The 23337-nt window shown below is 56.3% G+C and overlaps 12 protein-coding genes across 12 annotated transcripts; 6 read left to right on the forward strand and 6 right to left on the reverse strand.

Moving 5' to 3' along the window:
* Positions 1-171: 171 nt before the first annotated feature.
* Positions 172-1683, reverse strand: L969DRAFT_17243 (uncharacterized protein; the record flags this gene model as incomplete). The annotated part of the gene is made up of 4 exons (XM_014712243.1): positions 172-443; positions 497-1351; positions 1405-1614; positions 1662-1683. The coding sequence occupies 4 exons, from the start codon at positions 1681-1683 to the stop codon at positions 172-174; spliced, it is 1359 nt and encodes a 452-aa protein (XP_014567729.1).
* Positions 1684-2298: 615 nt separating this feature from the next.
* On the forward strand, positions 2299-4340 carry L969DRAFT_61887 (uncharacterized protein; the record flags this gene model as incomplete). The annotated part of the gene is made up of 3 exons (XM_014712450.1): positions 2299-2427; positions 2484-3742; positions 3789-4340. The coding sequence occupies 3 exons, from the start codon at positions 2299-2301 to the stop codon at positions 4243-4245; spliced, it is 1845 nt and encodes a 614-aa protein (XP_014567936.1). The 3' UTR covers positions 4246-4340.
* L969DRAFT_23770 (uncharacterized protein) lies at positions 3862-4791 on the reverse strand. Its single transcript, XM_014712294.1, has 2 exons — positions 4682-4791; positions 3862-4622 (listed from the first exon to the last, which is right to left on the reverse strand). The coding sequence occupies exons 1-2, from the start codon at positions 4739-4741 to the stop codon at positions 4362-4364; spliced, it is 321 nt and encodes a 106-aa protein (XP_014567780.1). The 5' UTR covers positions 4742-4791; the 3' UTR covers positions 3862-4361.
* Positions 4792-4839: 48 nt separating this feature from the next.
* Positions 4840-7081, forward strand: L969DRAFT_74383 (uncharacterized protein). Its single transcript, XM_014712451.1, has 3 exons — positions 4840-4956; positions 5022-6179; positions 6228-7081. Exons 2-3 carry the CDS (start codon positions 5093-5095, stop codon positions 6986-6988), a joined length of 1848 nt encoding a protein of 615 aa, XP_014567937.1. The 5' UTR covers positions 4840-4956; positions 5022-5092; the 3' UTR covers positions 6989-7081.
* On the reverse strand, positions 7030-10502 carry L969DRAFT_74384 (uncharacterized protein). The gene is made up of 4 exons (XM_014712452.1): positions 10068-10502; positions 9932-10016; positions 7432-9881; positions 7030-7381 (listed from the first exon to the last, which is right to left on the reverse strand). Exons 1-4 carry the CDS (start codon positions 10379-10381, stop codon positions 7147-7149), a joined length of 3084 nt encoding a protein of 1027 aa, XP_014567938.1. The 5' UTR covers positions 10382-10502; the 3' UTR covers positions 7030-7146.
* Positions 10503-10666: 164 nt separating this feature from the next.
* L969DRAFT_103257 (uncharacterized protein) lies at positions 10667-12251 on the forward strand (the record flags this gene model as incomplete). The annotated part of the gene is made up of 4 exons (XM_014712453.1): positions 10667-10687; positions 10734-10968; positions 11022-11994; positions 12042-12251. The coding sequence occupies exons 1-4, from the start codon at positions 10672-10674 to the stop codon at positions 12249-12251; spliced, it is 1434 nt and encodes a 477-aa protein (XP_014567939.1). The 5' UTR covers positions 10667-10671.
* Positions 12252-12267: 16 nt separating this feature from the next.
* Positions 12268-13397, reverse strand: L969DRAFT_94399 (uncharacterized protein; the record flags this gene model as incomplete). The annotated part of the gene is made up of 4 exons (XM_014712454.1): positions 12268-12658; positions 12706-12777; positions 12827-12973; positions 13033-13397. 4 exons carry the CDS (start codon positions 13395-13397, stop codon positions 12268-12270), a joined length of 975 nt encoding a protein of 324 aa, XP_014567940.1.
* A 217-nt stretch (positions 13398-13614) lies between these two features.
* L969DRAFT_94400 (uncharacterized protein) lies at positions 13615-15296 on the forward strand (the record flags this gene model as incomplete). Its single annotated transcript, XM_014712455.1, has 5 exons — positions 13615-13915; positions 13971-14067; positions 14256-14904; positions 14966-15208; positions 15264-15296. 5 exons carry the CDS (start codon positions 13615-13617, stop codon positions 15294-15296), a joined length of 1323 nt encoding a protein of 440 aa, XP_014567941.1.
* A 174-nt stretch (positions 15297-15470) lies between these two features.
* L969DRAFT_94402 (uncharacterized protein) lies at positions 15471-15912 on the forward strand (the record flags this gene model as incomplete). The annotated part of the gene is made up of 2 exons (XM_014712456.1): positions 15471-15513; positions 15566-15912. The coding sequence occupies 2 exons, from the start codon at positions 15471-15473 to the stop codon at positions 15910-15912; spliced, it is 390 nt and encodes a 129-aa protein (XP_014567942.1).
* Positions 15913-16021: 109 nt separating this feature from the next.
* L969DRAFT_440092 (uncharacterized protein) lies at positions 16022-18263 on the reverse strand. The gene is made up of 6 exons (XM_014712457.1): positions 17910-18263; positions 17691-17858; positions 17046-17630; positions 16772-16991; positions 16314-16717; positions 16022-16267 (listed from the first exon to the last, which is right to left on the reverse strand). Exons 1-6 carry the CDS (start codon positions 18076-18078, stop codon positions 16131-16133), a joined length of 1683 nt encoding a protein of 560 aa, XP_014567943.1. The 5' UTR covers positions 18079-18263; the 3' UTR covers positions 16022-16130.
* L969DRAFT_87282 (uncharacterized protein) lies at positions 17956-20819 on the forward strand. The gene is given in 10 exon segments (XM_014712458.1): positions 17956-18253; positions 18305-18355; positions 18367-18369; positions 18463-18632; positions 18686-18782; positions 18842-18931; positions 18987-19038; positions 19091-19411; positions 19458-19572; positions 19619-20819. 10 exon segments carry the CDS (start codon positions 18174-18176, stop codon positions 20743-20745), a joined length of 2106 nt encoding a protein of 701 aa, XP_014567944.1. The 5' UTR covers positions 17956-18173; the 3' UTR covers positions 20746-20819.
* On the reverse strand, positions 20492-23306 carry L969DRAFT_87283 (uncharacterized protein). The gene is made up of 4 exons (XM_014712459.1): positions 23164-23306; positions 22402-23103; positions 21564-22349; positions 20492-21510 (listed from the first exon to the last, which is right to left on the reverse strand). Exons 1-4 carry the CDS (start codon positions 23165-23167, stop codon positions 20864-20866), a joined length of 2139 nt encoding a protein of 712 aa, XP_014567945.1. The 5' UTR covers positions 23168-23306; the 3' UTR covers positions 20492-20863.
* Positions 23307-23337: the final 31 nt, after the last annotated feature.

A 23337-nucleotide genomic window follows, 5' to 3' on the forward strand; every position in this document is an offset into this window, starting at 1 on the left:
CCAGGGGGACGCGTGCGCGCGAATCAGATATTATCAAATCGCACGAGACGCGAACAAGCGGCAGATTTTGGACGATCACGATGCATAGACCCACAGCAGATGACCGCACTGGATGGAAAGCGTTGAGACACGAGGATACACGAGATATGACGACAAGGGCTGAGGAGACCTTCAGACTACTATCTCCGATTTTGGAGCGCTGGCTTCCGCGTCCTTCTCGTCAGCAAGGTCGATATCATGTTGGGCTGTGGTAAGCTCTTGCTCCGAGGGCAGATTTGTGACCATCAGATAGAGTACGCTGTTCTTGATGATGCGTCCACGAAGCACACCGCCTCTGCCGCGGACACGGGCGCCGCGACGACCCATCGCTTGCGTCGCTGGTGTGCCATCAGCAGTGAATAGGTTCTGCATCCCGGCGCGTCGCTTTCCTTTGCCGATAGTGCCTGCCATGATCGCAGTCAGCTCGGATGCGAGGTCAGTACGATCGGCGGCTGACCCCCAGAGACAAGTGAGACTAGGCCTCCTTGATTAGCAGCATGCGTCGGATCGCCAAATCGGGAAGCGAAAGAGGGCCTTTGCTGAGTGAGAGATGATCCAGGATTCTGGGCAGCGTATTTTGCCTGAGCACGCTTGTCAAAGTAATTGGCGATGACTTTGGAGTTCGACAAGGCCTTCTTTGACTCGGAGCTCTTTTGATCGACCCCAGGGAAGACGAGAGGGACGGCGTAGGGTAAAGCCATCTCGCCTTCCGTTGTGCCCGCGACTGCTTTGGGCGTGGACAAGCCTGCTTGATCAGTCATCGCTGTCTGGACTATGCTCGTCGTTTCATCAAATTGTCCCAGCGAAACCGAGTGACCTGCGCCTGGCTTGAAGCACATGACGAGCGCAAACAGACCACGTGGCCTGAAGAGGTGCTTGTTCATCCCCGCCAGGAATTGCTGGCCTTGACCGCGGCCTCCCGTCACTTCCTTTGTGGCTTGAGCTGCTGAATTGGCGAGCGTGCAAGCGGCGGTGGCCAGGATGCTTGGACTGAGCCCGCCGATGACGACAGTCTCGTAGATGGGAGAAGCTTGCTGTGCGTGCTGGTACATCTTCAGAAAAGTCAGAAAGGTAGCCTCATCGATGCCTGCAGCAGCGAGATCGGGCGCGTACGCTCTGACGAAGCCTCTGTTACGCGCACCTGGGCGTCGCTGGGGCAGAATGACGGGCCCAGGCAGAGGTTGTTCATCTCCCGTGTAGGTAGGTGGTGAGAGGCCAGGCGAATTCAAGACAAGCTTGATAAGATCGGGGACAGCCGTAGGGCGTTTGCCTGCCTGAAGCTCGGCACTGGTCTGAGGCACAGCTGCGTCATCTAGCACATGATATTGTTCACGTCCGGACACATTGCGACTCGCAAAGACTCACTAGGTAGGTCTGCCTGCCCAGCTGCTTCGTCCAGAATCCATGCCTCATTGTCAGAATCGAGGTCGCTTTCCCCGTCTAGTACTTTAGCGTCGGGTGCTTCCGAACTGATGATCGATGAATCAGCTGCCGCACGACCGTCGGCCTTGCTGAGCTCCTTGCGCTCTTTCCGAGCAGCATTGAGCTCCGCTGAGAGCCCGATAAGATTTGAGACTGGGCGAAGCCATCAGCCGGGCTAGAACACATCGAGTCGCACGCACTGGCGTCCTTGATGATGCCCATGTCGACGAAGAACGGAAAGGAGCTCCATGGTACTTATGAAGGGTGACAGGCATGCCGCCTCCAAATTAGGCTGCGCGGGCATTCGGGCATGGGCAGGTCACATGGGACGGGACGAGCCAGTCTTGTGCCGAAACAGAACGCTCGTGCCTGTCTTCCCGCTCTCTCGTCGCTTCGTCTTACAACGGCGTCTACTAGTCTCCAATGTCCCCTGCATGATGTCATACAACAGTCACCGGATACACCACACTTGCATCTTGGGCGCGTTGAGCGTGTCGAGGCCACTCGCGGTCACCTCCTGTCGTCGGTCGATCATGTTGTCCCTCTCTCTTCGCTAGATGATCTCGGGAACCTCGAACAGTCCGGTAGCAGGCAGACAAGCACTTGTTCCGACTCACCCTCAATTTGATCGCGGCATTCCCTCCTAGAAGCAAAGCACGATCCCTAATATCACACTCGACTTTCAACTTTATTGCACATCTGCCTTCCGGTCATTGCGACGTAAGCTCGGCGCATTGTGTTCAAGCTAGCGTGCAAAGTCAGCGGTGACCGAGCGAGTGGCTTCTCTGCTCTCACGCAGCAGTCAGACCCCCTGGCCGAGCGACTATCGCGTCGAGCATGCAGCAATGTGAAGCTGTGCAGTCTCAGGGCGCGAAATACATTCCCTGTCGCGCGATCGCTATTGCAGACTCAGCATGGTGCACACTGCATCATCAGGAACAAGCGAAGTACTACAAGCTTTACAAGGTAGATCGAGTCTTCCGAGAGAGCCTGTCGACTGTCTCAACTGAACCGTATCACAGCACGCTTCTCATGCCTACAAGACATATGAGATCTTGCTCGGTTCATCCTGCGTCATGTCGCTACCCTGCATCGATCTCGCAATCGTCGTCGGCGGCATGTCCGATCTACAAGCCCTTCAAGACAAAGCCCACGATGTACGTCGAAAGCACACGCTTGCGTCGCAGGTCATCGCCCGGCGAGAAGATCATCACGCTCAATTCTGTCGAGGCGGCGACGCGTCGCACGTTGCTTTTCTTGATGGACTCAAAGCCGAGCGACGACATCTCACAGCCTTGCTCCACATCCTCGAGGAGCAGGCCTACTCTGTCCTCTTGACGCAGAATCAAGCAGGCTGGCTCCAACAAGCCGAAGTTGCTATTTCCTGCGAAATCCCTGAAGACGCCCCGAGCGACTCAGAAAGCGCCGACTCAGACTCGGATCATGACTCGAATTCGTCTAGGCGTTCTCACACTACTCCGCCAAGCTCACAGACCTCACTAGACGCCTTCACGAGCGATAGAGCCGCTCTGACTGTCACTCAACAGCTCGAATTGGGCCTGAGAGACCATTTTTGCTACGAAGATGTGCACCGATCGAGGAAAGCGCAGCTACAGACTATCATCCTCTTCAAGCTCGAGCACGATCAGGACTGCTCTCCTACCGTCGCTCCAGCGCGTCGGCTCGTTCTGCAGGCCATCTTTCGCAAGCTCATCGCTCGCAAGCCAACGCTGATGTTGGCAGCTCAAAGGTTCACAGAGGCCTTTCCGGAGAGCTCAGACCCGATTCGCGACTTTGTGCTCTGGGATGAGCTCGAAAACGATCAGCTCCGTGCTCTTTCGAAAGCCTTGTCGGTTGCAGGAAGCGGCGGCATTCACGCAAAGCTGCTCCGAGATGCGATCGTTGATGCATTGAGCCCATCCCGTCAGATTGCTCCACAAGATCCGGGTGAAGCCGTCTCTCTCTTGGGCGGGTTCGTCTGGCGTTACGCAAGCAAGGAGATGCTTTCCGTCGAACAAGCCAAGCATTTCTACGCATTCAATCGGTGCGAGACCTGTCTGGGCAAAGTCTGCCGCTCGCTGCTCGAAGTGACGTCGATACTCGCCTTTGCCGACGGCTTCTTTCCCCAGTGGCGGCGCACTTCGGGCATGATGGGGGAGGCACAGCTGCGCAGAGCGGGTTGGTGCCTACCATCTTACGACGAGCCCGACGAACGACCCAGTACCACTGATCGAGTCAGGCTTAGGACTGGCAAGTATGTCTACTCAGAGCGCGAGCATCGGTACGTAGATCAGCCTAGATGTAGCGTGTGCTTATATGCCGCACAGCAAATGGTTCCATGCCTTGGTCAGCGCAGATACGCCTCATGCGCTCGATATGATAGCGTCTCTCGCAAAGTCGGGAGAATTCGAGATTGTCTGTGAACATCCGTCCGTTCGCTCGATCACGCTGCCAACAGTCAATTCGCTCTGGATGACTCGCGTGCGAGCTGGTCCGTCGATGCGTCAGCGCAGCTTTGCAAAGTGGACGGTCGAAGCAAAGGTGGGCGTAAAAGGCATGATGCATACGCTCGAGGAAGCCACAACAGCGCGTTTCATGCGCAAGTTCCATGATGCTTACTCCTTGCTCGTCTTGGACAACCGCCCCGGACGATCCTACGAAGATTTTGCAAAAGCGATGGCGGAGGCGATGACACCGTGGCTACCGCCATTCTGCCTCGACATGCCGCCTTTGCACGGCTATGCAACCGACATCGCACACGCTATGTTTCGAAAGGCTGGCTAGATCAAATGCACTCGCGCCAAGTTCTACTCGGAACGCTAGCGAGCAGTGCACTGGGATGTCCGTGTGTCGCTTCTCGCGTAGCCTCCTCACTCGTCAAGCGAGGCAGACCCGCGCCTTCAACTGAGATAGCGTTCTCCGCCACCGGGTGCAACGCCAGTCGGCAGTGTCAGATCAGTCTGAGATTGGGATCTGATGGACGACTTGAGATTTGGCTGTTCAACGGGCATCTTTGTCGCGTCGTCTGCCAGTGGGTGTGCCATCGTGTCCTCAAATTGTTGCCATAATGTTGTCACGCTCTCAAACTGATTGCCGACGAGCGTGACGGCTTCGACAGAGCGATTGAGCGTGTTGAACGACGTCAACGTCCGTCCCAGGTTCTGCCATCGCACGCGTCTCAACTCGCTGTGTCCGTTTGCTCCGTTCAGGCCAGGCGTACCTCTGAGATCAGACGGATCAGGCGCTCTCGTTCGGCCTCGTATGCACCACTGCTCGACATGCTAAGATCGCACAGCCTGCTTGGACGCTCAGGCTGGACAGGGCGTCGAGGTGGGGCAATGCGGCGCGTGACCGAAGTGGGGAAGACTCGCATGGCCAAAATTTTGTCGCTGACAGTCGAGAGAGATCAGTAGTGGCAAGAGCAGTCAGATCAGCATCATCGCAATCTCAGCTCTTGATTGAGACTGACAGAGGCAGAGCAAGCTAGCGGACAGGGTGAGTGGCAAACATCGACTTGATCCTCTGGGCCGAGGACGCTGACTGGGCCTGGTGACTCGCAGCCATCGGACCAGACGAACGATAGCCAGACGCATCTTTCAATATCTAGACCGTAGAGACGCAGCAGTCGTCGATGCCCGCAAAAGTGACAGCTTTCGACCCGGACAATGACACTGCAAAGCCTCTGACCGTGCCTGAACCTGCCGCTGCCAACTCTTCGAAACCAGAAGCACACCAACCAGTCAAGGACGATGGGCAGCCAGAAGCGTTCCCTGAGAGATTAGCCGCACTCGCGGCTGCTAAAGAACGCAAGAGAGTCAAGCGTCAAGCCAAAAAACAGCGACTACGTGAGGAACGCATCGCAGCCTCATCCGAGTCTGTCCCTCACGCAAGCCCGGTGCAAGATGCGGCTGCCCCAGCAAATGCAGGCTCACGCAAATCCAAAGCTCGCAAACCTCGTCAGGCTGTCGAGATTGCCCACTCGTCGTCAGACGTCGACGATACCGATGGCGATGGCTCAGAGGTCACGAAAGTCAATTCGGCAGATCTTCCCATCGTCAATCTGAGCAAACTGGCAAGTTCGAGCTGGGCAGACGAGACTGCACTCGCTTCTGCAGACCAAGACAAAGCTCAACAGCAAAAGGCCGCTGTCCTGCCATCGACCGCCCAAGCCAAGCGTAGTGCTCGACGAGCGGGAGATGTCGCCAAGACATCTCCGCATGCTGAAGCAGCACCGCGACGACAGTTTGCCCGCGATGGCAGGCTACTCAGCGAGTCCTTACGCGCGATCGGCAATTACCGCGATGAGCACGCCACCGATGCAGGCGCCTCATCATCTGCCGCCCGGACCTCGTCACCTATCGTGCACAAGTCAATTTCCACGCCAGCGCCCGTTCCAGTGCCGGCTCCACAGACAAGAGCTGGAGTGCAATCGACTGAGTCGAGTAAGCCTGTTGCAAAGGCGCCAAAAGTCAAGCAAGTCAAAGCTCAGCCAACTAATGTGCCTGCTGTGCCTAGTCAGCTGCGTATCGTCAGATCCGCTGTGTCCGTCAGCCAGGCCGACGTTGGACCTTGGCGTCATGATAAATTTCAGGACGAGTCAACAAGCGCTACTTCGTTGAATGCGCCGCCATCGAAGCAACCAATTCGAGTATCCCTGGGTCAATCTACAGCGCGCAAGCCTTTCACGACGGTTGGACCGAGCAATGTAGCCGTCCAAAGTATGTACCCCGTCCAACACATTGAAGCTGGCTTATATTGCTTTGCAGCTTTGCCTCAATCGCGAGCAGCATCCCGCGCCTCCGTGCAGATTCAGACCGATCCAGGCCGCCATGCGGGTGACAAGAACGAGCAAGAGATGAATAGCGCGCAGGCCGTCCCTCGTGGCGATCGAGAGACTCTTGAGCTCGAGAAGCGTATAGGTCGATTGAGCACAGACGAGGGGATCTTCGATGGCCGTCGAGAGTCGTCTACATCGAGCAAGCCCTATTATTCTGGCGAGTCTCGTGCCCTGTCAACGCCCGGTGGGCTTTCGGTAGCAACTCCGGAGCTTCTGGCCTATCCAGCGCAGTACGGGCCTGCTTACTACTACCCTGACGATGGCTCGAAGCACTACATGCCGCAAGCCTTCGACATGTATGGCTACCCGATCATGCAAGGGCCTCACATGATGCAGCTCCCGAATTACTACCCTCAGCCTGACTATTCGCCCGTCAATACGCCGCCGCCACACTTTTCACCAGGTCGCTACCCGCCCTACGGAGTGGATTACCACAACGAAAGGCAAATGCAACGGATCGACAATGCAGGCGGTCTCGAGTCTCGTGGCATGCCTGGATTTGCACCGCATCAGGTAGATTCCTACCAGCCATACATGTACTATCAGCAACCGCCGACGATGTACGCCTACCCATCTCATCCTCCACTTCAGTCCAAGGATCAAGCTCAAATCTCACGACCAGAGAATCGGGCTTACTCGGACCCTGCAATCCTTAGCTACGTCAAGCCAAATGACCGCTATAAGCCTTAGATAGCGCGCGCAATGTTGCTACCCCATGTTTCTGTAAACCTCCACGACCGAATGCATGAAGCAGTTGTTCACGTGAATAGATATGCACCTGTTACTGTACAACGGACGACTCTCTTTCGTCTGCACTAGAGCTCAGAGAGTCATTGTGCTTGTCTGCACTACAGGCTGAGTTGTTCCTTGAGAGCCAGCAAGCTGTTTTCGAGCTGCTTCAACTTAACCGTCCCTTTGATGAGATATTCGTCGAATCGAGACTCGCCGAGCATGCCTGCATGAGAGGATTCGGCCTCATTCGACCCGGAGATGGCGACGATTCTGCAAGGCGCAAGGGACTCTTGTCGCTCATACGCGCGGATCTCCGCAGCAGCCTCGATGCCCGTCTTGATTGGCATATTGCTGCATTCGAAGGTCAGTCGTGTCACCGTGAGAGGAGAGCAAGAACATACACGTCAGCCCAAAAGAGATGAGGCAAAAATTGCTTGTATGCAGCCACGGCTTGTAGACCGTCTGCGACCGCAACGTAAGAGACTTTGTTGCGTTTTAACAGCGAAACGAGGATGTTGCGCGAGACTGCGTTATCCTCTGCGACCATGACACGCAGCGCGCTAGCTCGAGCGTTTTTTGCCGCCTTGTGGGGCGAGGACTGTCCGTTGCTTGAGCCTTCGCTCGGTGACGGGCGCTTGCGGGAAGCTTGACTGGCAGACTCTTCAGTCGACGGCGTCAACGGCTGTCCGGGGCTTGTTGGCAGACCGAGCGACATTGGCACGGCAATGGATCCAGTATAGACGCGCACGAGCTTTGCCGCAGAAGGGTCGGATTCCCTGGCCGAGTGTGACAATTTCTCAAATTTGACAGGTATGCGCAGCTTGACCGTTGTGCCGATTCCGAGCGTCGAAGAGACCTCGCAGGAGCCGTGGAGGCGCTGCAAGAGATTGTTGACAACGCTCATGCCTAAGCCAGATCCAGACGTGAAGGGATCTTCCTGCTTGAACGGCTCAAAGTAGGCTCTTGTGCTGACGAATTCCTGACTCATCCCCTTGCCGGTGTCTTGCACTGTCAGGTCGATCGCGCTGCTGGCAGGTGCGGCGGGCGCATGCGCTCGCAGGAGCAGCTTGATCTCACCAGTGTGAGTGAAGTTCAAAGCGTTCGAGAGCACATTGAGCACGATGCGCCTGAACGCAGTCGTGTTGAGATAGACGTGAAAGGCGCTCAAGCGAGGATCGACATCGACAGTGACATTTGGTAGCTCTCGTTCGCCCTCTGCAAGTAAATTCGAATGCTTCTTGCGATCGATCCCTTGCTGCACAATGTCAAAGAGTTCTGGCCCGAGCTCAAGTGTCTGGTAGACTTGCGTCTTATCGTGATCTGCGACTGTGCTGCGGTGCGACGAAAGCTTGCCATACTCGAGAACGTCCTCTAGCGTATCACGCAGGGTGAGACCGGCAGCTTCGACCGAGTCGAGCATCTGAAGAACTTCTTGTCGCATGTGAGACTGCATCGCTGTATCGGGGTCGAAAATTTCGCGCATGCACTCGACTTGGCAAAGTATTGAATGCAGCGGCACTCGGAATTCGTGAGAGATCTGCGACAAGAAGAAAGCCTGGCCTTGCACGGCATCTATCGCCCTGAGCCTCTCGAAATTAGCGACGCAGATTGCTCCAATGGCACGAGCAAAGCCTTCTTCTGTCTGGTCGAAAGGCCTGTCTAGCTTTGAGCGCGCTACTAATACGAGCAGATGTGGTTGCTTCCGCGAGTCAAACAGGGGCAAAGCAATGACAGCCTCTGTCACGTCGGGCACGAGCTCGAAAGCGGCAGCTGGGCTTTCGCTGCCTGCTCGGCTGAAGGCGATGTTCTGTTCGCCCATGCAGTGCTTAAATAAGACCTGGGCGACGGCGCGGCTGCCGAAATGTAGCCAGTCGTCCGGCAAGCCTATCTGAGCATGTGCCAACGTCGGGAGTGACCGGCTTCTACTTTTTGTTTGATCTGCCTTGCCCGCTTTGGGCTCGAACCAGGACAGCGTAGTCCCATCCGGCGCAGTGAGCTCGCGATACCGCTCGCGCGTGCTTGCACCAGATGGTGAGGTTGTTGTCGGGGTATTGGAACCCTCGGTAGTGGACAGAATCGGCATGTGGTGGCCTACAGAAGGCGATGAGACTGTTGCAGACGCAGGATTAGACTCTGGATGATCATGTGATAGTTCGGAGGTCGCGCGAGAAGTTCCTGATCGCGTGACGGTCGAGACGTGATATCCTCGTATGTCAACGATAGCGACGCCGTCAGCTTTCAGCAGGCGCAGCAAGTCTGTCGCCGACCGAGTCAGTATGTCAGCTTCCTCTGCCTGCTGATCTATCGCCGCGGAGGTGGCATGCTCTGCACTGTCGGGGCGTTGCAAGGATGGTGCCGATTGAGAGGCAGTCCGCGCAGGTAGATATGCTGGCGGCGGGTTGAGCAGGCCTGTGAGGCTTATCGCGCGAGCACTGTCGCGTGCCAGGCGTCCATGTTCGAGCTCAGAAGCGACAAGGTAGGCCAAATCTCGCAAGAACTCCTTGTCTTCGCTGCTCAAGTTGCGTATGACGCTGCCCTGTGTGGTGTGCTCGAGAAGGCATAAGCTGCCAACGGTTGTCAGTTCAGCATGGGCATCATCGTCGCCAGTCTTGCTGACGCGCAGTCTTATTGGCTGGCCTGCATAATGCTGCACGCTACCATCGCCTCTGACCAGTGGGTTCTTTGCAAAGCGCCAGTCCTCTGCAGAATGCACTACCACCAATTCGTCGTCATTTCGCAAGGCAGTATGCGAACAAAACATGGAATCACGCGGCCCAAAGGTACCCGCTGGAACCGGCGCGTTTGCTTCAGCCAGCACAAGTATGTCCCTTTGCGTCTGCAGCATCACCGCCTGCTCAGATATGTTAGTAGCGATAGCGTCAGCATGCTTGAGAAACTGACGACTGAATCGACATTGAAATATCGCTGGGCAATGCTGACACATCTGTCTATCGACGACCTGCGAGCCGGGTCGTCGAGATCATAGCTGCATTTTCATCAGCATACTGTATCGCTGGCCGTAGGGAGCTTAGCGCACGTCTGAATGGCGGTCATTCGCGATTGCATGTCGGAGGATCTAGGCGCAGGCAGATAGCCCTTCTGAACGTATGTCTTTAACACTCGCGCGACCTCTACTAGTCGAGGCTCGGCGTGTGTCAGATCTATAGAGGCTAACTGCTGGGCGAGTGCGAGATCTGACGCCGGCTTCTGCGGAGGCCGAGCAGGTTCGTAGTTGCCGTGGGCGTATCGCTCGACAAAGTCAAGCCATTCTGTTGGCGTGCTATCGCGTGTAGCGCCGGTCGGCCGTGTGTCGCCTCGGAGCTCTGCAGCTTGGCCTACCGCGTCTTCCATAGCGTTCGAAGCGGTCCGATCGCTGGAGCGACCAGTCAACAGATGGCTCGCTTAGCACCGGCTCGCTTGTCAGCGACCGGGCGTCCTGTACGTGGCGACAAGTCGAGACTCTTTAGCACACTTTGGCGTGCGCATGGGCAAGGATTCCAAAACTTCGATCACGGATTTTCGATCAGGGCCTGGCCACCCGCCCAACATTCGGTCCCTTGCGCCGCCGCGGCGGTCATGCCGGAGCAGCGCGTCAAGTAATATCGTGACCAGTTTGGTGACGTGTCCTGTAGCGACAGACAATGAAGCCAGGCAAGCAGAAAGGTGCGTTAGCTCTTCTTTTGCCGGCCCGGCTGATGCAGACAGATAGCATCGACGGTTCGGGTCCCGGACAGGGCGCCATCCAGCGAAGCAAACCCGTTCAGTTCGCTAATACCAGATCAGACGATCGCCGTCGTCGACAGCTTCACGCTCGAGTCTGGCGTCGTCCTTGCTGAGGTGGAAGTAGCCTACAACACCTGGGGGCAGCTCAACAAGGCTGGCGATAATGTACTGGTCATCTGTCATGCGCTTACAGGCAGCTCAGACGTGGGAGATTGGCAAGTCGTGGAACGGTGACTCGACGACCGAACTTACGTCTTTCGCGCGACAGGTGGGGACCACTCATGGGCACAGGGCTAGCTTTCGATCCCGCTCGCTATATGATCTTTTGCGCCAATGTCTTGGGCTCGCCTTATGGTTCTGCCTCGCCCGTCACATTGAATCCAGAGACAAACCAGAGATGGGGTCCCGAGTTTCCTCCTACAACGACGAGAGACGATGTTCGACTGCATCACCTCATTCTAGATCATCTGGGTGTCAAGTCTGTGGCTGCCGTCATCGGCGGGTCAATGGGCGGCATGGCCGTGCTCGAATGGCCTCTCTGCACGCCGAAGAGCTATGTACGCAATATCGTGCCGATAGCGACATCCGCTCGCCACTCGGCTTGGGGCATCTCATGGGGCGAAGCTCAGCGACAATCAATCTACTCGGATCCAAAATATGAAGATGGCTTCTACGCGATTGACCAGCCACCGATTACAGGCTTAGCGGCTGCGCGCATGGCTGCGCTGCTCACGTATCGCAGCCGAGATAGTTTTGAGAGTCGCTTCGGACGCAAACACAATCTCACGCCCCGTCGCGAGAGCTCATCAGATCTGGGTGTGCCTCGTACACCGGCAGAACGAGCGCTGGCTGCTCACAACGATGGACATAGAGGGGCAAGAATCAGAGAACGAAGTTCATCCTCAGAATCGATTACGACGCGCGAGCAACCATTGCCTGTCAGTGCGCCGGCGCCGGGTAGCCCTGGTTCCAACGGCGACGCTCCTGTAGTGTTCTCTGCGCAAGGCTATCTACGCTATCAGGGAGACAAGTTTGTGCAACGCTTTGATGCAAATTGTTACGTGCATATTACCCGAAAGATGGACATGCACGATGTGCAGCGAGACCGACCGAGCGATCCGCCGCCGCTATCGACGATTCCCCCAAAGGCACTCGTCATTGCGATTTCGTCAGACGGTCTCTTCACCCTCCGAGAGGCACAAGAGATTTCAGAGCAAATACCGGATGCACGTCTTGTCGTCGTATGTATGCTTGCTTGCCCGTTTGCGACTAGCTCACATGGACGCAGATTGACTCGCCAGAAGGACATGACGGCTTTTTGCTCGAATTCGCGCAGATCAACCATCACATCCTGCTTCATCTGACATCCCAACTGCCCGAGTTTTATGACAATACGCTACAGAGCCCAGAGCTTGTGGCAGCGCAAGGCGACGAGCGATTTGTAGCCAAAAAGAGCAGCGTGTTCGGCGAAGCAGAGGTAGATCTGACGAGCTGGTAATGCATAGACTGTGCCATCATTCTTTGATGAAGCGGAGTCGGTTGCGCCAGCCAAATCCAAGCTCGCTGTCGTCCGATACGAGTCGAAAACGCCAGGATGTCATGCGATCTGCATGCTTAGCGGAAGCCGAGCAAGCTTTCGCGCTGATTGTGTAGGTGCCAGCGAGATGACTGCCGTCCTGACCATCGGCGACTGGCGTCGTGCTGGGCTGAGCAACCGGATCTCCGGTGATGCTCACGCTCCAATCCGCGAAATGGTCCGAGATGTTCCCAGCAGGCAAGCGCGGTTCTCTGGTCCGATTTCCGCTCGGTGTCGGTGAATTTGCGGGTATTTTTGAGCTGAGGGCAGGCGCGACGACAGGTAGGTCGAGCGTGTGAGCTTGTGTGTCGAGAATCGCTAGGTCGACTCTGACGATCCCATGAGCGCCTGCACGGCCAGAGGCAGAGTGACGTACTGTTGATCTGGCGTCGAGAGCTGGGCTACACAGTTGACGGCAAGCGCGACGAGGGCACCATACGCCGAAGCTCTGCGAGACGGATCAGAGCGCGCACAATGCGCGACCAGGGGCCGCCTACGAAGTGATCTCGGGGTCGTCGAGATAGGCCGAAGGGTTGCAGAGAATGATTTGCACGAGGCCAGGAGGGACAGCGTTCGCTTTGCCAGTGTGTGCTAGCACGAGTGAGGAAAGGAAGAAGCGATAGTGCGTAGCCGTCGGGCAAAACCTGATTGTATAAGTCTTGTTGAGCTCTTGTTGAAGACACGGAGGTGACACAAAGCTGACCTGAGCTCGATACGGCGTAGCAATCTGCGCAGATGGCCCTTGCCGCCTTCCTCACTGAGCCAAGATTCGTTCTCTTTGACGAGGTTGACATGTATATCGGCGCGATCAGGAAAGACGATGAGGATTCGCGCAGGCAACTTGGCATGCTGGGTCGGATGATCATCATGATCGAGTTGCGAGTCCGGCGCACTCCATTGTTCGAGGTCATAGTGCTGCTTGAGCGAATTGAGCGCGAGATGGAAGCACATCAGAGACGTGATCGTTCCGTTGATTGCAAATACATGGCCAGGCAAAGTCTGGCGGGCCTGTGCCGGTAGCTCTGCTTGGATGTTGGTCGGGAGTAACCATGCCGGGCTGATGGGCATCAACAAGAGAGCGTCAAGCTGTTCCTGAGGCGCCAACGAGTCGCGCGAATTGTCGCGTTGCTCGTTGCGTCATAGGCTTTCATGTCAGAGCGACAGTCTCCGTGCCTCATGTCTGACTCCGAGCGGTGCATCGTCGCAGCACTAGACCCCCTCTCATCCTCGCGAACCGCTCGAACCACTCAGCAACGTCACTCCCGCTTTCGAATTCGAGGTCAAGATGAAGATGATCTCGCTCGGTGTCATGCTCGCCGCGCTGCTGTCTACCACCTATGCGAGTGCGATCGATGCGCAAGCAGGCCAGGCAATGCATTTGGCAAAGCGAGGCTTGTATGGCGGCCCCCTGATCTGCTGGATCCGCGCAACGGCAGCCGGTCAAGCTGACTCGGCCACTCAATTCGCTCTCAATTGGGACATGAAAGCAAATCAGTATCGCTCTGCATACGTGCTCGGTACAGGCGCAGGACTGGTACCTGCCGACATGGAAGCCAATGCCGGCCACACGGTTTCTGGCTTCTCGAGTGAGCTCTCAATCGCTCGCCCGTGCACATGCGCCTGACAGCTGTGCATGTGCAGTCAATGCTGGCAGCTACCTTTACATACTCTCTTTTGTATATGATCACACGGGCTTCTTCCAAGTCAGGCTCGCCTCAGGGACGATCAATGGCGTCAGGTGAGTGTCTGATCTGCGCCTCGGCTGCTCACTGACCCGGTGGCATGGAGCATCGACACTTATGGCGTCTCGTGCGGCCAGACACCCTCGTTGCTCCCTGTCGTCAAGTATGCCGGCTAGACGTGACTGTTGTCAAGGAGACACGCGACCATCGTCTCGCTTCTTTGCTGTCAAGTGGTCGCGTTGAGTGACGCACTGAAGCATCCCATGGAGGGCATACCTGCCGAGGAGCTCTCGAGCTTCTCGATGAAGCAACGTGATAAGGATCTCCTGGCAGGTGCGGCGGGAGGGATCGCACAGATTCTTGTGGGCATGCCATTCGACAATGTCAAGTCAAAGCTGCAGAGTGGAGCGAGGGAGTATGCCGGCGCACTTGACTGTGCACGAAAGACAGCAGCTGAGGAAGGCATGCTTGCGTTCTACAAGGGGACCACCATGCCCCTCGTCTTCATCGGTCTCTGCGTCTCTGTCCAGTTCGGCGTGCTCGAGGCCGTCAAACGAGCTCAACAAGCCAGCAACCTCAGACGTACGGGCACAGAAACGCTCTCGATCCCTCAACTGTGCCTGGCAGGCTCTGCTGCAGGCTTCGCCAATGCTACCATCCTAGGCCCCGTTGAGCATATCCGCATAAGACTCCAAACTCAGCCACCAGGTCCAGAAGCCTACCGCGGACCCTACGATGCTTGTCGTCGCATCTTTGCTTCCAATGGCATCACAGGCATCTACCGTGGTCAGACGATGACCTTTGCAAGAGAAGGATGGGGTCTGCTCTGCTACTTTGGCACGTACGAATCTCTCGTCGCGCGTGAATGCCGCGATCGCAATGTCACGCGCAAGGCAAGCTCATCCGTTCGATGATGACATGATGTATCTCATCACCTTTGCACGGACCGGACAGGAGATTGCTATTAGCTCATCGGCTTTGTATGGCGTCTGTGCAGGCTGGGCGCTCTGGCTGTCTGCCTACCCTCTGGACGTGATCAAGACGCGCATGCAAACCGACAACTTCGCCAAGCCACGATACAGCTCGTCTCTCGATTGCGCAAAGCAGCTCATCGCAAAAGGAGGTTGGAAAGGGTTCGCACGCGGTTTGACGCCAACGCTGATCAGAAGTCCGTTTGTGAACGCGGCAACTTTTGCCGTGCGTCTCTTCCACTTCTGTGGACGATCTTTGCTGAAGAGCATGATGACGACAGGTCTTTGAGTCGACACTCAAGTATCTCGGCTAAGCCCTGTCGATCTCTGTGACCGCCCTTTTGTGCCTGGCCTGACGATAATGTCCAATCTTGGGCGTCGACCCAGGTTAGTGGTAGCCACGCGCTCTTTTCTTCGCCGACATCTGACGCATACAAAAGCTGACGACCTTCCTTGCTCCTCTCCTCTCTGTCGTCTTCAGCTCCATCATGCAGACACCGCCGCTTTCGCTCTCACCTATGGCTGGCCAAGGTACACCGCCTCGTCTGCGTGTTGCCAGGCAGATGGCTGAGCTTTCCTACAGGCTTGCGCAGACGTAGCAGCGTTGACGCTACTCAGCTACCGATAAAGCGAGAGCAGTCGCCTTCGATACCAGATGCAAACGAAGAAACTCAGCTGGCTCTGAGTCGCTCAATGAAACGCAAGACCAGCGGATTCTCGCCTAGCCTGTCGCGAATCCCATCCCAGGCCGGCTTCGTCTCACCGGCATCACCCGCGCCTGCTTCTGCGTATTCTGCATCATCAAGCCAGAGCAATAGCGAACCGGCTTCGCCGCTCGAGCATCTGCCGATGGCGCTGACGAGCATGCTACGCGAAGCCTGTAGTGCAGTCGAGCGCATGCTTCTCTTCTTGGAAGACGCCGAGCTATAGACTTGGCCGGGCGACTTGTCTGCATCTGCGACTCAGTCGGTCGTGGCGCACTTTGTTGGTATTGCATTGCTTTAGCTCATTCGAGGAAGGACACCTTACGGAGGTGCAAGTCAGGAACAGCAGACACGCAAACGAGTGAGGTAGAAGAATGCAAATACGCACGGAGCAGGCATGAAGGAGTATGTATATGCGCTGAGGCAAGGACGTAGACTATGCAATCACTCTTGCAAGAACATCCTGTAGACTGGGTTGTCCGTCTCTTCCGCATACTTGTAACCCAGCTCGCTGAGAAAGACCTCAAAGGCTCCTGTGCGCTCAGGTGGTACTTGTATCGCCGCAAGCACTCTTGCCACATCTGTACAGGTCATTAGCTATCGCTTGTAATCTGATGCCTGACTTGCCTCCGCCCTGCCCTCGATAATGGAAAAGGGTGACATTGAAGAGACCCTGACTGATGCCTTGCAAGTACTTTCGCAACGCACCCGGTCGCTCGGGAAACTCAAACCGAAAGACGCGCTCGTTCGGTATCGATTTTCTGCCGCCGACAAGGTAGCGAGCGTGAGATTTCGCGAGCTCGTTCTCGCTCAGATCGGTCACTTTCATACCGGCAGCAACGATGCTCTGCATGATCTGTTCTAGTTCGGCCTGTCGCGCTGCCTGTGGCGAATCGACTATGCCCAAGCCCGGCACTTGTCCCGCTGCAAGATGAAATGCAAAGATGGCGTGTGCTTCTGCGGGTGAGGAGTAGCGATACGAGAACTCGGTGATGCTTCTAGGGTGGATGCAAGAGTGTAGCTTGAGAAATCTGCAAGGTACGTTCTGAGCCATAGATACAGCGTAGGGATTGACGAGGACTTACGAGCCTTCCTGCTCGGGCAAGGTGACGCAGATGAGCGCTTCTCGCTTCTCGCCCAGCTCTGCGCGCTCGGCGACGAAGCGCAACCTGTCAAAGTTCATATTGGCGCCCGAGACAATGCCAACGAAGCGTTTGTTGGACCCGACAAGTTGGTTTTGCTGGATGTACTTCTTCATGCCCGCTACGGCCAAGGCGCCCGAAGGTTCCGAAATCGCTCGCGTATCTGCACGTCCTATGGGATGAGCTAGAGCTGCGATGTCGCTGTGAGCACGTCTACCTTCGAAGATGTCCTTGATGGCTGCGCAGACTTCGTCGTTGGAGACAGACACCATCTCGTCGACAAAGTTTGAACAAACGCGAAAGGTCTCTTCGCCGACGATGCGTACTGCCGTGCCATCGGCAAAGAGGCCGACCTCCTTGAGTGAGACACGTTCGGTCCCTCTCAGACTAGCCGTGAGCGCGTTCTGATCGTAAGTCTCCACGCCAATGACCTTCACTCGCGGGGGCGCGATCTGCTTGACGTAGGCTGCTACGCCTGCCAGGAGTCCACCGCCACCCACGCAGACAAAGATGGCATCGAGCTCGTCAGGATTGGTCTGTCGTAGTATCTCTACACCGATCGTGCCTTGGCCTGCGATGACGTATGGCTCATCGTAGGGGGGTATATTGACGAGTTGGTGCGCGTGAGCTAACCGCGCGCATTCGAGCTTGGCTTCGTCAAAGTCTGTTCCGTGCAAGACGACTTTAGCGCCGTAGCGTTCGACGTTGAGCCATTTGATGGCGGGGGTATTGAGGGGCATGACGATAGTACAAGCTATACCGAGCTTGCTGCCTGCAAGAGCGACACCTTGCGCGTGATTGCCTGTCGGTGTGCGAGCCATGCATCAGTCGTTGCGCAGTCACTGTGAGACTTCCGACAGACCTGCAGAGCAAGCAATGACACCCCGCCATCGTTCGTCTTCGGTGAGAGCAGACATGAGGTTGTAAGCGCCTCTGATCTTGAAGCTAAAGACGGGTTGCAGATCTTCACGCTTCATGAGGATCTGGCAGCCCATCCTGCTGGACAGTGACACTGCCGGATTGAGTGGTGCTGCATCCCCACATCAGGATGGACATGCGGGGGCAGGGGCGGGAGTCATACTGGGCTGTACGAGCTCATAGACTCGAGACGTGAGGGCAAGTCGAACATAATCCGGTGTGCCGTCTGGGAGGATGCAGTGCTTCGGCAGTCGGGCGTACATACCCTCTGCTGGCTTGGTGACTGACGTCGACGTGCTCGCTTCTGGCTGATGGCCGTTGACGATGGCCATGCTTCGAGTCGAGGAGGGGAGCAGCGTCACTCGGCAAAAAGTTGGCGACGACTTGAAGCAACTCGACGACCTTGACGAGTCACTGGACGGCGAGGATGGCAGCGAGAGATGCCCCGGAGAGGACGATCAAGAGCGGGCTGGAGATACGCTCCTTCAAGGATGGCAACGGCAAGATGCAGGCTCGGTATGACTTCAGCAGAGCTACGCTGATGCCCTGACATGACAGCCTGCCCGTCAAGGGCGAACGCAACGTCCTCATCACTTCTGCCTTGCCCTAGTGAGCGACCCTGTCTGGCTCCTGGCACGCATAGCTGATGGTGTGGCGCAGTGTGAACAAGTATGGCCAACGCTTCGAGCATGCTCAGCAGCTTGCTCACGTCATGCCAACAGTGCACCCCACCTGGGCAACATCATCGGCTCGACCCTCTCTGCAGACGTCTATGCTCGCTACTCACGCATACGCAACCGCCCCACCCTCTACGCCTGCGGAACAGACGAGTATGGCACCACGACAGAGACCAAAGCGATGGCAGACGGCGTCACTCCTCAACAACGTCAGCCAGACTGCTCTCACTCTGAACTTCGCTGATGAACAATGTCAAGACAGTGTGTGATAGGTATCATCAGATTCACAAGACGAGCTACGAGTGGTTCCAGATCAGCTTTGACGTCTTTGGGCGGACGACGACGCCTCAGCAGACAGAGTCAGCCGACGCACTTTTAGCGGCTCGCAGGCAGCTGAGACTGCGTTGTACCACGACAGGATCTGTCAAGACGCTTTCAAGAAGCTCTACAACAATGGTCTGCTCGAGAAGCAGTCCATGCAGCAGCTTTATTGCAACACAGACAAGAGGCACGCCGCATTGCAGTCATTGGCTTTGTCCATTACAGCTGACCTGCCTGTGCAGATTCCTCGCAGATCGCTTTGTAGAGGGCACATGCCCAAAATGCGGCTACAGCGTCAGTTTATCATCCTGCACCGTATTGATCGCTCAAAATCTTGGAGGAGCAGGACGCGCGAGGCGATCAGTGCGATAGCTGTACGAACCAGCTCGACCCATTCGAGCTCATCAAGCCACGCTGTAAGCTATGCGGCAATGCGCCGGAAGAAAAGCATTCAGATCATCTCTTCATCAAGCTCGGTGAGATGCAGAAGGATCTCACTGTCTGGATAGACGAAGCGATCAAGACGGGGATATGGAGCAATAACGCGATAGCGCTCACGAAGGGTTGGTTAGACCAAGGTCTCAAACCGCGTTGCCTCACTCGCGATCTTTCTTGGGGCGTGCCCGTACCTCTGCCCGGCTGGGAAGGCAAGGTCATGTATGTCTGGGTGAGTTGGCAACTTCCCGCTCCTTATCAGCCTGACAGCAAGACAGTTTGATGCGCCATTCGGTTATCCATCGATCACTGCGACGTATACCGACGAATGGAAGCGATGGTGGCAAGACCCTGACAATGTCGAGCTGTATCAATTCATGGGCAAAGACAATGGTAGGCGAACAGCAGCTCGGATATACATCAGCTGATGCAAGAGCAGTGCCATTTCACACCATCATGTTCCCTGCTTTCCAGATTGGCTCAGGCGATAATTGGACCAAGCTGAACTCGCTCAGCACGACGGAATACCTCAACTACATGGATGTCAAGTTCTCAAAGTCTCGCGGTGTCGGCGTCTTTGGAGAGAATGCGAAAGACACGGGCGTGTCGGCATCCGTCTGGCGCTACTATCTCCTCATGAACAGACCTGAGACAAGCGATACCACCTTTACCTGGAGCGATTTTATCAATCGCAACAATGGCGAGCTTCTGGGCAACCTTGGCAACTTTGTCAATCGCGCACACAAGTTTGTCAATGCAAAGTACGACTCTGTCATCCCGGATCCGGCGTCAATCTCTTCAGACGTAGACCAACATCAAGATGCGCTCGACGAAGACCTCCAACGCGACGCAGATGCTCTGATATCTAGCTATATAGAAGATATGGAGCGGATAAAGATGCGCGCTGCACTAGACTCTATCATGCGATTGTCCAGTCGAGGCAATCTATACCTGCAGACTTCAGTTCTTGGCAACGATCTCTTCGCAAACCAACCCGCACGATGCGCTCGCGTCGTGTCCAATGCGCTCAATCTGACTTACGCACTCTCTGCAATGATAGAACCTTTCATGCCAGCCACAACAGAAGCTATTTTGACTCAGCTCAACGCGCCCGCTCGCAGTCTACCTACCTCGTTCGATCGTGGTCTCTTAGCAGGGCACAAGATCTTACCTGCTGCGCACTTGTTCAAGCCCATCGATATAAAGATGGAAGCGATATGGCGCGCACAATATGGTGGCGACTCGAGCGCTACCGTTGAAGAGACGCCCAAAGAGAGCAAGCGCGCCGCAAAGCTCAAGGCGAAAGCCAAACAGTCGGCGCAGTCCGCGAGCGAACAATCGACGCTCGTCGGTCCAAAATCGCCAGAAATTATTCGACTGGAGACCGACATCGTCGCGCAAGGAACCAAAGTGCGAGAAGCGAAAGCAGCTGCGAACAAAGATACTGCCCCAGAGCTGCAATCAAAAGTTCAAGAGGAACTCTCGCAATTGCTCAAGCTCAAGCAAGATCTTGCCGAGCTAGTCTTGCAGACTTCACAGCTCCAGGTGACCAATGCGATCGAGTAGGGAGAAGTAGACACTTTGCACGCCAGGCGCGCGCAAGTTGTACAGATATGAATTGCATGCAGTCGGAACAACACGAGGGAGTGATGACGAGAAAGTACAGAGTGTGCGTTGTTCGGTTTCAGTCTTCCTTGGAATCGCCCCAAAAATGGTCTTGGTAAGCGGTCAATTCGCGCTCGAGCTTATCCATCATGATCATACTCTGAGGCGGCGCGGAGTCTACACGAGAGGTATTACTGCTCTCGCCAGAGGACGAGCCGCTTGTGCTCGATGCCAAGCCGAGCAAAGAGTTGCGCTTGCTGCGTTCGGCCATCTCGACTTGGGCTCGTTGCAGGTAGTCTAATATCGCCTTCGCCCTCTTGCGCAGTTCGGGTAGCGTAGACCGTTTGCTCGGAAACTTGACCCGCATGGGAGGCTCCATCGCACGATCAGGTCCGGGCGCCTCTCGAGCTGCCTTTGATGTGGAAGCAATCGGTCGGGTGACGGGCACCTCGATGGGCTTTGGCGCGCTGGAAGGTAAGAGATGAGCGAGATGAGCGAGATGATCGGGCAGATGCCAGCTGAGTCTGTCTATGCCGCCATCTGCATGTGCATGATGGTCTCGCGGCCGTCTCGGCGCAGGAACGACAGTGTGAGATTCTGCTGTCTTTCTGACGGGTGACCGTGGCGCGGAAGGAGCAGGCAGGGGGCGGGACGCTGGCGGACCCGGTTTGGGCCTATAAGTATACTGATTAGGGTGTTTGGGCTTTGCGAAGACACTTTCGCCCTCTGTAACCAGTGTGAGTACCTGCAAGTCTGTCTTGCAGTATGTGTGAGCTCACCTTGATTATCGGGCGGGGCAACTGCTTTGCGCTTCTTGCCCTTGCCGGATTTGGCTGGCGGTGGGTCAGGGTAGAAAGAATCAATATCTAAGTTGTCATCTTCTGCATAGGATGGTCGTACAGCAGCAGCTTTGCGATCTGCGAGCTGACGCCGTGATGTCGTCTTTGCGGGGCTCTCGGCCTCGCCTTCTTCATTCTCTTCTTGATCTTCTTGTTCGTCTTGCTGGTCACCGTCTGGCTCCTCGTCTTCCTCGGGCACTGCTGGCTCTTCGGGCTCGAGACCTAGATCTTTGAGTGATGCAGCGGTAGCGAGGGCGAGTTGCTCTTCCTCCAGCCGGCTATTGAGCGTGCTGCGTCGCTTGGGCATCGTCGGCGTTGAATAGCTGGCCGGTACATAGGAAGCGCTCTTTTCCTTTTTAGCCGATACGGGCGACATCTTCCCGGCTAGTACAGACTTTGCACGCTCTCGGTCTTGACTCTGTGTCCTCTTGTGGTCCGATCTAGCCATACCCGACGCCGTGTCCTCTCTGACGGGAGACGCATATGATCTCGCGCGGCTTCCGCTCGTTTGAGATCTAGCTTTACCTTCGGAGGATCCCCTGCTTCTGCTTTGTGTAGGCCTGGGGTGCGGCTTTGATTCGCCCATCGGGTGCAAGTCGGGCCGACATTGCTCGCAATAGTACGTGTCGGGGCAGGAAGTCTCTGCGAAGAGGCCGACGCAGGGGCCATGTTGCCAGACTTTGCACAGCTCGCACTGGATCATCAGTCCGTCTTCCACCTCACCATCTACGCCATAGTCATGTCAGCTCGAGTCAGAGCATCATGGTGTCCGACGCACTGTTGTTGCCGCACGGACAGCGTGTGACATCCTCTGATTCTAGCTCTTCTTCGTCCTCAGAGTAGATCGATGGCGCAGAACGAGCAGGTGCCTTGGCCCTCCTTGCAGCAGCGCCGCGTGTGCTGCCGCGTCCTCTGGCATGGCCCCCTCCTCTTCCCCGTGACTTGCCGGAGCTCTTGGAGCGTGAGCTAGTGGACAGTTGAGAGGCTGATCGAGCAGCAGGTGCGGCTGTCAATGGAGCAGCACGACGAGGTCGCCGTTTGGCCAATGCCTTTGCGGGCTCTTGCTCTTTCTCTTCTTGCTGCTCATTCTCTGGCTCCTCTTCCTCTCCGATGATGGGCTTCTCATCCAGCGGACTCCTCGACACACTCTGAGCTCGAGCAGGATCGTGGGAAGTAGCCAGATCGAGCTCATCTAGCTGTTCCTGCTTGAGCTCGAGCTGTCCCTGCCCTGCCTGCTCTGGCGCTGCTGCGTCTAGCTCGATCGACGCTGGGTCAAGCTCGACAGAGGTCTGCAGGTGGTCCGGCAGAGGAGCAGGTGTGGGATCGCCCGAGGTGGACAGGTCTTCAGGTGGAGTAGCAGAGGCAGTCTGGCCAGAGCTACTCGTGCCGCCCGAAGGCCCCGCTCGCTTGCCGTTCTTGCCGAGTGGGCCGTTCGAAGCAGACGAGCTTGGCTTGCTCACTCTCCTCCTAGATGTTGCCGCTGTGCAGAGCAGACCAAAGTCAGCCCGAGCTAGTGCGTGATGGGTGACTTTTGGCTGACCCATGTTGTACGGGCTCGGGATAGCTAGTGCAGCTCGCCAGTGTACAGACTGGACTGAGTAGGCAAGCCACACAGAGGCCTAGCCTCATCTGTGTGCCTGTCTGCTCACGCCGGCTCGCTGATCGTCTGGGCTTTGGAATGGATCGCGTCAGGTACAGACAGCCCAGCCCCTCT

The sequence above is a fragment of the Mixia osmundae genome, assembly GCF_000708205.1.
Source record: "Mixia osmundae IAM 14324 unplaced genomic scaffold scaffold_5, whole genome shotgun sequence".
Lineage (NCBI taxonomy): Eukaryota > Fungi > Basidiomycota > Mixiomycetes > Mixiales > Mixiaceae > Mixia > Mixia osmundae.

Excerpts from the sequence above, each read along its gene's own strand:
- L969DRAFT_23770 (XM_014712294.1), bottom strand. The coding sequence starts at position 4,741 with ATGTCGAGCAGTGGTGCATACGAGGCCGAACGAGAGCGCCTGATCCGT. Across the intron at positions 4,623-4,681 it reads TGATCCGTCTGATCTCAGAG|AACCTGGGACGGACGTTGAC; the intron begins GTACGCCTGGCC and ends GTGCGATGGCAG.
- L969DRAFT_74383 (XM_014712451.1), top strand. The coding sequence starts at position 5,093 with ATGCCCGCAAAAGTGACAGCTTTCGACCCGGACAATGACACTGCAAAG. Across the intron at positions 6,180-6,227 it reads GAGCAATGTAGCCGTCCAAA|CTTTGCCTCAATCGCGAGCA; the intron begins GTATGTACCCCG and ends ATTGCTTTGCAG.
- L969DRAFT_74384 (XM_014712452.1), bottom strand. The coding sequence starts at position 10,381 with ATGGAAGACGCGGTAGGCCAAGCTGCAGAGCTCCGAGGCGACACACGG. Across the intron at positions 9,882-9,931 it reads ATTTCAATGTCGATTCAGTC|GCGGTGATGCTGCAGACGCA; the intron begins GTCAGTTTCTCA and ends ATATCTGAGCAG. Across the intron at positions 7,382-7,431 it reads CATCTCTTTTGGGCTGACGT|CAATATGCCAATCAAGACGG; the intron begins GTATGTTCTTGC and ends CTTCGAATGCAG.
- L969DRAFT_440092 (XM_014712457.1), bottom strand. The coding sequence starts at position 18,078 with ATGGCCATCGTCAACGGCCATCAGCCAGAAGCGAGCACGTCGACGTCA. Across the intron at positions 16,992-17,045 it reads CATCAAGGACATCTTCGAAG|ATACGCGAGCGATTTCGGAA; the intron begins GTAGACGTGCTC and ends TAGGACGTGCAG. Across the intron at positions 16,268-16,313 it reads TTATCGAGGGCAGGGCGGAG|ATGTGGCAAGAGTGCTTGCG; the intron begins GCAAGTCAGGCA and ends TGACCTGTACAG.
- L969DRAFT_87282 (XM_014712458.1), top strand. The coding sequence starts at position 18,174 with ATGGCAGCGAGAGATGCCCCGGAGAGGACGATCAAGAGCGGGCTGGAG. Across the intron at positions 18,254-18,304 it reads AAGGATGGCAACGGCAAGAT|CCTGCCCGTCAAGGGCGAAC; the intron begins GCAGGCTCGGTA and ends CTGACATGACAG. Across the intron at positions 19,039-19,090 it reads GCCCAAAATGCGGCTACAGC|GACGCGCGAGGCGATCAGTG; the intron begins GTCAGTTTATCA and ends TTGGAGGAGCAG.
- L969DRAFT_87283 (XM_014712459.1), bottom strand. Across the intron at positions 22,350-22,401 it reads CTGTCCGTGCGGCAACAACA|ATGGTGAGGTGGAAGACGGA; the intron begins GTGCGTCGGACA and ends ACTATGGCGTAG. Across the intron at positions 21,511-21,563 it reads TGCCCCGCCCGATAATCAAG|AGGGCGAAAGTGTCTTCGCA; the intron begins GTGAGCTCACAC and ends CACTGGTTACAG.